The following is a 14,260-nucleotide window of genomic DNA, read 5'->3' on the forward strand; positions in this document are numbered from 1 at the left end:
TAACATTAATGTTTTGAGTGTTGACTGAAGCACTAACTGAAGAACACAGGGAACATCTGATCTTCAGGCTGCAGTCTTGTTGTTGCGTTGTGTAAAGCAGGTGTATTGATTTCTGGTTGCTGAAGCGATGTATTCGGTCTGTAAGCTCGTCTACAGATTTTTTTATTTAATTTGTTTTATCTTAATAGGCCTCGTGTGGCTTCTGGAGGCTTTCAGTTCAGAGAATGGCGCTCCAAACTGTCTGTGACCTCTTCTGTAAATCATCCACGCTCACATAAATATGGAGAAAATGTTCAAATGTGCATGGCTGTGTGTCCCAAAGCCACTTACGTACGTACACACACACACCAACCTTAATGTACTTATGTTACCAAGTAAAAAAACACGTAATACATTCTCTGCATTTCACTTCCAAGAATTTAACGGTAAAAGCGCTGTAAACCGATTTTCCTTTAAAAAAAAAAAAAACATACAAACGACACAAAAAACTAACAAAACCAGAACAGCTGCGCCGAAAAGGGCCCTCGCGCCGAATCTGCGTCCGTTTCCAGCGTCACTTCTTCTGTATTTTTTATATACACACACACACACATATATAAAAATATATAAATATATATATAAAAAAATGAAAATCCTCTTAGAATGCAGAGTAAACTGATTACGATACAGTTGGGGATTATGGGTGGCTGGGTGCCGTCAGATTAAGTTTTGGGGGGGAAAGCAGAGCAGAGACAGCTCTGACACGAGCGCCGCTGCACGGCATTATGGGCAGAAACGTCGGCGTCCTCTTTAAAGGGGAGGAAGATGGCAACGACGATGACGCACAGCCTCTGCTTTATAACTGCTGTGTGTAATCTCTCTCTCTCTCAAATACACACACACACACACACACACACCAAACAGAGTGAGAATAAAAACCGGCCACCTACTACACACACACACACACACACACACACACACACACACACACACACCAAACACACACACACACACAACATATCACACCAATCTACAATCACAAACAACAACACCGGCCTGCACCCACTGTACCTCCCTCTCTCTCCCTTTATAGAAAAAGAAAGATTTATATTGTGTAGAAATAAAACAGTGTACCTGACATGTACACACACACTTACACAAACACACACACACACACACACACTCACAGTTACAGTAGTCCTGCAGTGTAAATATATCTGTAAAAACAAAAACACTGTAAACACATTACATTATATAATCTCATTGTTCTTATTGTTTTATGTAATCATCAACAATCAATATTGTTATACTGACTGATAAGTTATTTGCTATAAAACACCAACAATCAGTAACTGTAATACAAAAACAGTATTCTACAGTCTACAGTATTTACTATTCAAATTAAATATAACCAGCACCGTAAATCAGACATCTGACAATATATTTAATCAGGTTACTGCACTGTAAAAACGAACAAACAGCTGTTATATAACAGTTATACAACACTTAACACATGATTTTTAAGTCAAACATTTAATGTAAACATAATAATATGTTACATATGAACTAGTTAATTTGATAATTTATATATAATAATAATAGCTACTATATTATAACATACATATTTGAAAAAATAAGAGACTACTTAAAAATTATGAGTTTCTTTGATTTTACCAAATTTAAAACCTCTGGAATATTATCAGTAGGAAGATGCATGATCACAAGCCATCAAACCAAACTGAACTGCTTGAATTTTTGCACCAGGAGTGGCAAATTTATCCAAAAGCAGTGTGTAAGACTGGTGGAGGAGAAAATGCCAAGATGCATGAAAACTGTGATTAAAAACCAGGGTTATTCCACCAAATATTGATTTCGGATCTCTTAAAACTTTATGAATATGAATCTGTTTTCTTTGCATTATTTGAGGTCTGAAAGCTCTCTACTTTTTTGTTATTTCAGCCATTTCTCATTTCTACAAATAAATGCTCTAAATGACAATATTTTTATTTGAAATTTAGAAGAAATGTTGTTGGTAGTATAGAATAAAACAACAATGTTAATTTTACTCAAACATATACCTATATACGGTCTCTTATTTTTTTCCAGAACTTTATATGTAATATATAAATCTAGTACTGTTTTACATATCTACTGCCAATTTTAACATTAACTGTTAATATAACAGTTTATATAATACTACTGTCAGCACTCTGAAATTCAGCTGAAATTGAACATTATTTCCAGTAAATATCAGTATTTATTGAATATAGGTTCAGTGTAAAAACATGTAATTTTCTCAGCTCTGATTGAGAGTGAGTGTATTTGTGTGTAGACAATTAGCAGAGCACAATCTGTTTATTATATATTTAGGCAATTAAACAAAATATAAGACAAACTGACATCTTTTTATACAAATCTGTTTATACAAAGTTAAACAAACAGTTAAGGTTTATAGTTTGGCTGATTTATCGTTGAGGATCATCTCCTGAGAGCAGGATTAATAAAGTAAAGAGAGAAACCGACAGCAGGACAGTCCTGAATTATACTCACTGTATTTCACTGCTCTCATCTCTCACCTTAGAACTCCACTTTTTATTAATGTCTGATCTTTTATCTGATAACTCAGATCTCATCAAACAGTCTATAAAACATTACAATAAAAAATATACGAAATGTGTAAAATAATAACATTTCCATTAAAGTGTAGGTTATTTTCCTTTCCTCTTCTGGAAACTCTCCGGTTAGGAGATAGGAGGTTTGATTATGGCAGCAGCTGAATTCGGTGTTAAATGTTCAGACCAGGCCGAGATGAATCAGCTTGAGTTTTCCTGTGTTTTCAGAAACCTGCAAAAAAAGAGCAGATCAAAATTCAGCCTGGATCAGATTTAACACCATTTAACAAGGTTCTATTTAAAGCAGCACAAAAGTTTTTATGAAGCTTTTATGGAGCTATGTATACATAAAGTGCTAAATAATACATTATATTTATATATATATATATATATATATATATATATATATATATATATATATAATACAGTTCTACATACAAGCATAACTAAATACCTACAGACTTTACCAAGAATCTTCATGAGGAGGATGAAGAGATAAGTGTTACTTAACTATTTAGTAATGTTTAATAATGTCACAATAAGTTGTTCTGTAATTATGATCTGTGACATTTTTAATAATAAAAAAATACATTGTTTATAAATATAAATGTTTTCTTGTTTTCTTCTCAAGTAGGCCTCTCATGATAACCATATGAAAATAAGTTTCATTAATAATTAAAATTATAAACTATTTTCTGATGATATATACGGTCCAAGAAATAACAGGATAAATTAAAAAAGTATAGTATTTTAATTTTCAGACCATTTTATGCCACTTCCATAAACATAATGACAGAATATAATAGCATAAACATTCATTACAATGTAAATACAAATTAACTTCGGTCATTTAACAAATCAGATATTTAAAAAATGTAACTATTTTAAATATCTAAATAAACCTAAATACGTAAAACATAAGTAAAATAAAATCACTTGCCACGTATTGGCCCATAATGCTAATGAAATATTGTCAACTGCTCTTTTTTTTAGGTTTTGTTTAGAGGTTGTTGGTTATCTATACTCTAATTACATACAATGCATTACATACATTTTTACACAATTATCTGTATTTTCTATTTATCACATTTTAAAAATAACTTCTTTACTTTTTTTATATTTATGTTTTTAATAGGCATATATGCAGCTGAAAGAGGGAGCCTAGTTCATCCCAATGTTTTTAACAATAACACTTCCCCTCCTTCACTCCTCTATCCTATTATTCCCCTTTGACCTCCTTTTATCCCTATCCAAAGTTGTTTTTACCTTTAAACTTATTTTACATTGTACTTGACTATTGTAAGTCGCTTTGGACAAAAGCTTCTGCCAAATGTAATGTAATGTAATGTAATGTAATGTAATTTTAATATAACATTATAGTCATTATGGCTTTTAGTAACATGTGTTTTGGAAAGGGGGTTGTGCACTATAGGACTCTGTGGCGTGGCTTAAGCTTTTATCCTTATTGGCTTCATTGTTTCTCCTTACATTACTTTTACTTTTATACTTTAAGTAGTTTTGAAACCAGCAATTTACAGTACTTAAAGAGTATAAAGCTTGAGTTCATACTTTAACTTCTACAGAAGTATTTTAAACCCTAGTATCTATACTTTTACCTACAGATTAATTAATGAGAATACTTTACACAGCTTAGGTCATGTCCCAATATTGTTATACAAGTTAATACCATAATTATTGGGACAGGGCGGGTTAGCATTAACGCTATTAAAGCAGTAGATGTTAAACCACTGCTGTATAAACTGTAGTCAGTCAGATAATAAAACAACGTGTTCAGGATTTAGATAAACCCAACCCTGCTGCCGAGTGAGAGAGAAAGAAAAAGATAGAGAGACTGAGAGAGAGGAAGAGAGAGAGTGAGAGAGAGAGAGAGAGAGAGAGAGACGTTTGTGAAGGAAATAAAAACACTACCTGATCTTCAGAGCTGACGAGAGTGACATCTAGAGAAGAGAAAACACACATCAGTCAGCACACACTGTGTTCACGCCAGGCTGAAGAGTTACACACAGAGCAGGAAGAGGGAAAAGTGATTATTCCAGCAGTTTACTGCCTCATCTCCTCCCGTCAGATCACACAGAATCATCCACTCAGCTTCCATAAACTCAAACAACTTCAACTTTCCAAACACTCGCCAGAGATCACAATAAGCAGCTGCTGAATAAGCAGGAGTTTCAATACTTTTGTCCATATAGTGTATATAATTACATTTCAATGCTTAATAATAATGTAAATAATAAAACAAAGATAAATTGCTTTTGAAATTAGAAAGAAAACATAATTAATAAAATTCAGCAACGGCCCATCGACCTCTATTATAAATCTGATTTGCTTCTTTATTGTTAAAACTTTACAAAAGGGTCACAATTAACAGCTCTTACAACAGTAATAAACACTGTGAAATAATGAAATAATATCTCACCTAATTATTAATAGACACTAGTTAAGACATTATTAAACATTGCTCAATTTTAATGATTAAGAATGCTGTAAATAATAATGCACTGATTATCTAATATTGTATTAATTAGTGTTAATTAATAATTAGTTGAGACGTATTGAGTATTGTTAAATAATGTACTCTTATGTAAAGTGTTGCCTTTTAAATTGTCTCGTCTTTTGTATTTATTGTATTTATTGTTATTTAGTGTTATAATTTTATAATTTTATGTTGCACTGTCGTTACTCCTTTATGTTGTCTATTGCTTGTTGTTCCATGTTGCACCATGGTTCCGGAGGAACGTAATTTCATCACACTGTGTACCTGTACTCAGATGTAATGACAATAAAAGCCTCTTGACTTGAAATAAAAAAAAACACATTAAAATGTCAACAAGCAATAGATACACTACATGAACACAATGGTTGGGACATCTTTTTGTTCATTGATTCCTTTGAAGTTAATAAATTATATTGATAAAAAGTGTCTATCCTTCTTTTTTTGGTGTAACTGTCTCCACTGTCCAGAGAAGAATTTATAATAGATTTTTGATTAACATTACTCTGAGGTGTATGATCATTTACCTCAAACAGTCATTTGATGAATGCGTTTTCTTGTATTTAAAAAAGTAGCAGAAAAATTGCTGACGCAAATCATACTTATAAAACAGCACCACTGTTAACCACATAAACTATTTATTTTTTATTTTCTCTATCGAAAATAAGTGTTAGTTTCCTGTTAATTTGTACATCTGTATGTCTAGAATGAAAGCAACTTTAAGTAGTTGAATATTTGGAGATGTGGTACACATACAGCTTAAAAAAATTCTTTGATTTTACCAAATTGAAAAACTCTGGTATATAATAAAGAGGATGATGGATGATCACAAGCCATCAAACCAAGCTGAACTGCTTGAATATTTGCACCAGGAGTGACAAAGTTATCCAAAAGCAGTGTGAAAGACTGGTGGAGAAGAACATGCCAAGATGCAAAAAAACTGTGATTAAAAACCAGGGTTATTCCACCAAATATTGATTTCTGAACTCTTAAAACTTTATGAATATTAACTTCTTTTCTTTGCATTATTTGAGGGTCTGAAAGCTCTGCATAATACATCATATGTGCTTTTTTGTGTGTGTGTGAGACTACACACACTTTTCATCTCTCCGGGAGGCGGCAGTGGGGTTTTAGCCTTCGCTGTAGCTTCTTCATGCTAAATTATGATTGCCGCTGTCATTAACATTCAAGATTATGCGCGTATTAGAACGCTGATGCAAATGTCTGTAATAGCCTGCAGTCAGTACAGTCCAATAAATATGTATTTGAACAAGGAAAAAAAGTTTAATTATTATGAGGACTTGAAAGGAGTAAAACATTCATGTTTTAGGATGACTAGTTAAGCACAATTGAACTTGAGGAAAGGCAGCCGACTCGAACAAATGTTAAAAGGGAGGGGGGTGAAAAAACACAAGAGCGGGATTGGTATTCAGGACGTTCTGCGGTACTCAGTGCAGTAATTATCTGCTGTAATGGAAGTGTGGACGGTATATCAGGAGGGCACTAAAGCGCATCATGTGTACTGCAGATTACTGCTGACCACTCAAACCACTGTAGCTGCACCTCAGAGTACCAGGGGAGGCACAATACACAAAAACACTTATTCACGTCCGATATTGATACCAAAACTGCAACTGTCAGTATCGGCTAATACTGATACCATCAGACCAGATGCCACCTTTCTTTCCCGTCCCTTAAACTAAGCTGTTAAACGGTATCTAAACCACTATGATTGAGAGATCGCTGGTTCGAATCCTGTGGGTGGGTAGATGGCGCTCACTCCCCATATATATATATATATATATAAGGGTGATGTCGATTAGCACAAGGCATCTGTGAGCTGATGTATCAGATGTATCACTTTCCTCCAAGTGCAGCAGTTCAAAAAGAGGCGGTGGCTGACTACATATGTATCGGAGGAGGCATGTGCTAGTCTTCACCATTCTTGTGTTGGGGCATTACTAGTGATAGGGGGAGTCCTACTGAGCAGGTTGTGTAATTGGCCTTGTAAATTGGGGAGAAAAGGGGATAAATATCAGAAAAAAGGATAACTGAACCCCTGATTTAAACCCTCTAATTTAAAAAATGAAATAGTTTGGGAGGGGCGTATGGGTTTAGGGGTGGGGTTTATAGTTTGGTAATCTATAGTTCTATTACTATTTTTGTACAGAACAAAGCAATACTAACTAATACTAAAAATCACACAGCAATTTATTTTTATTAACCTCAATCTCAATAACTATTTCTGTCATCAGTATGCATCTACATTTAAATTGTATTAACCCCCAAAAAGCCCCAAAAAGGTGCTGTGTAAAAGCTGTTTAAAGTTCCTTACAGCAATTTCTCCGTCATTTTAACTCATAAAGTTCCTAAGGGACACACACTGAACATCCTGAGAGCATCACAAGGATACAGGACAGTGAGTAAATCTGTGTTTGTTCATCTGATCTTATTTACAGAATATAGGAGTGCTTTAGGGTCAGCGCTGGAGATGAATCTAAACTAGCTCCTTTTAATGTTCCAACCATTTAATTATTCAAATGCTTTAATTAAATGTTTTAGGTTCCATATAAATAGTTCTGACCTGATTCCTAACGCAAAATGTTAATAATAGTTAGAAATTATTGTTGTGTCATTTGTGTTATATCAGAATCTTAACTTTAAAATATTTACAGTCATGTTCCATGAGCTGCTCACTGAATTTATCTGATTCGATTTTGAAATTCAATATTCAAACATGAGTCTGGGCTCTTATAGGTTAAATTCTAAATTGCATTGATCTGATTATTTAATGCCTGTTTTAAAAGTACTTTTCTCTTTTCTACATGCTCAGTGCAGTTACACATTCTCACCAGAGAGGTCTCCAAATCCACAAATTTAAACAGCCAATTTAACATCTAAAGAACATTATACTCAAACTATGAACAGATATTTTACTTTCCCACAGGAACGAGTTCATACATTACTTGCTGGTACTTGACGACAGGTTGATGGCATCTTAATGCATAATTATATATGTACCATATGTATAATACATACAGTATATACTATAAAGTAGCGGTCAAAAGTTCGGACATACCTCTTCTCATTTAGTGTGTTTTCTTTTTTATTATTCTTTTTTTCATTGTAAATTTAATATTGAAGACATTAAAAAAATGTTTTATAATAAGGAGCACATTTATCTTTGAGGACAGATCTGCACACTCTCGGTATTTTAATCTCAGTGTCTTCATGAGGCAGAGTCACCTGGAATAGTTTTCTCAGTGTCTTGAAGGAGTTCCTGGAGGTGCTGAATAATAGTTACCGCTTTTTTCTTTCACTTAATTTTACCAGTCAGGTTGTAAGGAGCAGCAAAACCACTTAGCTGAAGTACAGCATTATACAGGAGTTTCAGTGGAGTTTCTTTAGCACTAAGGCTGGAGCTGCATTAACAGCAACTGTAGTCTGCGTATTTACCTTATTAAAACAAGCTATGTTGGACGAACTGCTAGCTGATAGCGCCCTGTGTTATTTGAACACTCAAGGTTCCTCAGTGTAGGTAGCACTATCAGGCAGCATTAACTAGTGCTAAATGCTACTAACTGGGATTAGCGTTGCTGCTAACTGTGGCTATCTATGCTGTTAAAGGCACTATTAAAAATACAGTAAATCTAAGCTTAATGTAAATAAACCGAAGCACTTTACTCACCCAAATAAATCGTTTTCAGGAGATAAATCTGTGTATAATAAAATTCAGCACTCATTTGACTTTAAAAGAAATGAAGGATTTTTCTAAGAATTACAGTTTTGTTTACTTAGGTGTCCCTAGAAGCGAGACCTGCTGAATTAGAAGGGTAACATGGCGACACCCTTGTTCCTTATTTATAATCTGGTGCGCACAGAAAATAGATGTTTATTAATAGTGCACCTTATAGTCTGTAAAATACAGTTTTAGATTTATAAGAGTTACTGATTTTTCTGACGTCATATACAGATTAGAAGTGTGTGTGTGTGTGTGTGTGAAATGGAGAAAACATGAAATGTTGCAACACCCTGTATGAACTGTATGTCACTTTGTTTGGACAATTTTCTGAAATATTTTGTTTCCTTATAGTTTTTTATATTGTATATGGAAACAAAATAAAATATAAAATGTACATATACATACACGTACCTATTTGGTTCCAAGGCAGGTTGGCTTGTTTTGACATGGTCTCAGCAAGACACTCATCCATCTCTCTGTCCACTTTCACTCTAGAACCAGTTCTAAAGACAGAGAGAAACGAGATTACAATAAGATAGATAGATACTTTATTTATCCTGAAGGAAATTAAACACAAAGGCAATAGACACAACACTTTAGATTCAAGGTCCAGTTTGTGGTATATAAAGATCTGAATCGAGGCTCCTAAGAATATCTAATAAGATAGTAATGTTCAGTAATGTTAACTATGACTGATTAGTTCACATTTAAGTTGATTTTCTACTGATGTTACTGATTGCTAATAGCTAACTTTTATTAACTTTTATTGTTGTCAATGTGTTGCTAGGTGATTGCTAAGGTGTTGCTGTGGTATCAATGTTGTCGTTATACAGGCTGGACTAGTATTGGTGCTCGATCTCTGCCAGCATCTTTGTCACATTCATTTCTGGTCTTCGGGAGTTCAAATATAGTTTATGGTACAGTTCTGGTCTGATGTGGACAGTGGTTTGATGATGAAGTGAACAGTCGACATGGCCACACTGGAGCTCACTGGTTAGCCCAATATACTGAGCTTTTCAGGATAAACGCACATTTCTGTAACTCTGAGCAGAGACTGAGCAGCAGCGAGACTGTGAAGACAGCGTCCGGTTTCAGGCAGTTAAAATATAAATGAACGGAGGAGAACTGTCTGTTACTCATCCGCCTGCTCCTCCACACACTAAGCTCAACTCAACACCAGAGCAGCAGGAGAAGCTTCAGAATACACAATCTGAAAGCATTCCTAATGTAGAACTGTTAACATAACACACACACACACACACGCACACACACACACACACGCTCAGTTCCCTTCTGATGAGTAAAACTTGAAATGGATTCATGAAAGAGTGAAGAAACACTTCCACACTAAAGCCAGAAAACTCCTTTCCCTGTGAAACACACACACACACATCAAATACATTAACACACACACACACACACAGAAGAGAATGCAAAAACAGCATCTTTCTCCATGCACTGTGGTGTATCTGTAATGGTGTGTGTGTGTGTGTGTATGTGGTGCTCACCATAAACACACATACAGACACACACATAAATTGTCATTGCTAAATGGACAAAAGCCTGCTGGTGTGTGCAAAGCATTTCAAAGCATAAGTGTGTGTGTGTGTGTGTGTCTGGACAGTGATTGGTGAGTGAATTTGAGTAACTCCCTCCATATTTTAGGTCTTGTGGTTTTCAGAAAATGTGCTTATGATATGCACACACACACTTTTCACTTTCTGATGTTATATGAATAAGTGAGGTACAGTATACTCAGTTCTGCTGCACTGATTTGGTGCTTTTCAGGTCATTTCTTCATTTAGTTTTTTAGTTGGTAATTTTGGTGAAATTTTGTGGAACATTTAGAGTTTATTGTGTTTCTGAGTTTGTTTATGTGTTTCTCAGGTTGAGCTCCATGCTGTGATGTGTGTCTCGTGGATTGGTTTAATATGTCATGTTAATCTGTGTTCTGGTCTATCTGCTATTTACCCGTGGACTGTTACAGTTTTTGTGGACGTTTGGTTTTTCAACAGTAACTGATTAACTAATTTTGCTTGTTTTTTTTTTTTATCCTTTTTGAATCCTGCACCTCACAAATAACCCAAAGCATGAAAAAAAAAACGAAAACGAATACTAAAACGAATGAAAACTAAATTAAAACTAAGCATTAAAAATAATAAAAACTGATAAAAACTAGCAACTAATTCTAATTTATTATAACCTTTTATTGATGTATTGCATGCCCTACATATCGTGCAGACATAGTCATAGCATGCTGTTGGAAGCAGTGGGTAGAAGAAGGCTGATACCAGCAACATGAAGGATCTGGTTCTACACCAGGGGTGTCCAAACTACGGCCCGCGGGCCATTTGCGGCCCGTTTCCTTTTTTGGAGCGGCCCGTGAGGTATTTTAGAAATAGAATGAAAGTTGGCCTGCTGTTAAGCAGGTTTTTATAATGTGAGATTCAAAGATTGAACTCGGGTGTCAGAAACGGGCCAAAGAGTCTAAAAGAGGAGAGAGTGCGCATTTCTAGCGCAGAAAAACGGAGAGTCTAAAAGTTGCCATAATTAAGGAGTTTAATATTAAGAGACATCATGAAATTAAACATCAATTTGAAAAATCTTAGTTTACACAACACTGTCAAAGATAAAGATAGTAAGTCAAGTAAAATGGTGTGTAAATGAAAGTAATCAGGAAAAAAAGTATTATTTAAAGTGGTATATTTCATTATTTGTTTTATTACAGAGTCTGTGGCCCGTGACTTCAAATATATTTCTCCTTCTGGCCCCCAACAAAAAAAGTTTGGACACCCCTGTTCTACACAAACCATAAAGTACACAAACTGATGGACTGTCCAAACAGCTCAGACATTATCACAGCAGGAGTGTGTTAAAATTACAGTATGTGCAAACGTGACCCACACTCAGTCTCTCTTTCACACTCTACACTTCCTCTTTGTTGTTTTTCCCTTCTTCCTCATCCCTCATCCCTCTCTCTCTCTCTCTCTCTCTCTCTCTCTCTCTCTGCCAGCAGGCCTCAGTAATAAAGCTGCTCCGGCGTCTCTCTGAGCTCTGTATGAGAAACAATGCTGCTCCATCAGAGAGCAGATTACACCACTCTGAATAAAATAACATTTTATTTGGCCGGCCACACGAGCCTAAATAACCCTCTTACTGGACACTTTAAAAGCAGCTTAAAGCAGAAGAGTCGTCCACTGTGGGATGGACACTACCAACCCACCAATCGGGGACAGGAGATTTACAGAAAAAGGAAGGAAAAGAGTGACAGAGAGAACGAAAGAGAGTGAAATAGAGATAAAAAAGTAAAAAAATAAATGGAGAGAGAGAGTATATAATCAGCTTGGAAGCATGAAATAATCACACAAATACATACACACACACGCACACATACACACACATACACACACACACGACACAAAGAGGAAATATCTCGCTCAAATGTACATTAGCATAGCTGTGTGAGCACTCCTTTTACACTTTTATTTTTGCTTTTTTATCATTCTTAGATTTTTCAGATTAGATTATATTACCAGACAAATACATTATAATTGCATTTATTAAGAGAAAAAAATCTATTAAAACCGACCATTCCCTATACGAAAAAGTATTTACCCTCTAAATTTGGCGACAACAACTGCAATCAATAGTTGGTGATAACTAGCAATGAGTCTTTCACATCTCTGTGAAATAATTTTTTTTCCAGAATTGTTTTACTTCAGCTGCACTGGAGCAGCAATCCAGCATTAATGTCCTGTTTAAGATCATGCCACAGCTTCTCAATCAGACTTTAATTAGGCTACTCCAAAACCTTCATTCAGTATTGTTTATTTCCCATTCAGTTATGTAAGTGCCGGTGTACTTCGGGTCATTGTCCTGCTGCAGAACCCAAGTACACCTGAGCTTGAGGTCACAAACTGATGGACGGACATTCCTCTTCAGGATTTTCGAGTAGAGAGCAGAATTCATGTTTCCACCTATTACAGCAAATTGTCTAATCCCTAAAACAGCAAAGCAGTCCCAGACCATCACAAAAGCAGCACCATGTTTGACTTTCAGTATGATGTTCTTTTTCTGAAATTATGTGTTTGTTTTACACACCTTTGAAAACATTCTTCTTTCACACGTGTCAGTCCTGGGAATTATCAAGACGTTTGTTGGCAAATGTAAGACGAACCTTTGTGTTCTTTTTGGTCAGTGGCGTTTTTTTTTTTTTTGCCTTGGAATTACTATTAATAAATCATTAACACTGACCTTAACTGAGGCAAGTGAGACCTGTAGTTCTTTAGGTGTTGTTCTGTGTTCTTTTGGGACCTCCTGGATGAGTTGTCCATGCCCTTTTGTAGTAATTTCGCAGGCACTCCTGGGAAGGTTCACCAGTGTTCCATGTTTTCTCCATTTGTTACTTAAAATGTTTTATCTGCTTCATGTTGTAAGACATGAATTTATATTTAAGTGATTTCTTGATTCTACATGTCTGGCAGTTATCAGGCCTGGTTGTGGTTAGTAGTATTCCAAGTTAATTCATGGGGGGGTGTTCTTGTAACACATAAAATAACAAATAAAAAACTGCTTTATGTGTTTACTTAGGTTATCTTTTTCTGATATTAAAGTTTTTTTTGATAGTCTGAAAAATGTATGTATGACAAAAAAACAAAAAATCTATAGGGGGCAAAAACTTTTTTACCACTGTATGTGAGTATCTATGTGTATTACGAGAATGCAATACAAATTTCTTATATATATAGTATTTAAAATAAACTTTATCTAATGACTGAATGTAATAGTATTATAACTCATATGTAGTATGTGAATCTAAATATCCCACATGTATGTACGGTATGTGTTATGGACTATGACACACACACACACACACACACACACACACACACACACACACACACACACACACACACACCTTGATACTGTGGTCTTGGAGATTTGACTGGAACTGACTCCCTCAGCACTGGGTAATGGTGGCTTGCGGTGTGTGTTTGAGGGCCATTCTTTGGGTGTGGGGGTGTCAGTGGTACGTCCCCTCGATTTGGAATCATCTGAAATGAGAACAAACACACGTATACATAGATTTAGACAAACAGAAGTGTGTATATATACATTAATGTACACACTTGCAAAACCTCATTAACGTAACAAGGATTCTGATTCGCTGGTTGTCTCCATTAAGACAAAAACAGGACTTGTTACTGAAGACCACCCGCAGTAATTCTGATTTTGTCTTATATATATATATATATACAAATAATTGTATACATTTGATCTTCTACATAGAACCATGACAATTCAAGATATTCATTGTCATGTGAACAGTAAACAAGCAGTTACGTTATACAATGAAATTTTTACTTTACTAACCTCGATTAACAAACAAGCTATTAGAAAAATAAGTAGAAAGAG

General features: G+C 35.1%; 1 protein-coding gene across 2 annotated transcripts in view; it reads right to left on the reverse strand.

The window, feature by feature from the left end:
• Positions 1 to 2,515: 2,515 nt before the first annotated feature.
• Positions 2,516 to 14,260, reverse strand: part of LOC103029690 (WD repeat containing planar cell polarity effector) — a 122,013-nt gene continuing 110,268 nt past the window's right edge. For both annotated transcript variants that reach the window (XM_022672773.2, XM_022672774.2), the window contains 4 exons: positions 13,764 to 13,899; positions 9,257 to 9,348; positions 4,521 to 4,549; positions 2,516 to 2,823 (listed from right to left, as the gene is read on the reverse strand). In XM_022672773.2, coding sequence (XP_022528494.2) covers positions 2,773 to 2,823; positions 4,521 to 4,549; positions 9,257 to 9,348; positions 13,764 to 13,899 — 308 coding nt within the window. In that variant the 3' untranslated portion in view covers positions 2,516 to 2,772. The remainder of the gene's footprint in view (positions 2,824 to 4,520; positions 4,550 to 9,256; positions 9,349 to 13,763; positions 13,900 to 14,260) is intronic.

Source organism: Astyanax mexicanus, chromosome 14 (assembly GCF_023375975.1).
Source record: "Astyanax mexicanus isolate ESR-SI-001 chromosome 14, AstMex3_surface, whole genome shotgun sequence".
Classification (NCBI taxonomy): domain Eukaryota; kingdom Metazoa; phylum Chordata; class Actinopteri; order Characiformes; family Acestrorhamphidae; genus Astyanax; species Astyanax mexicanus.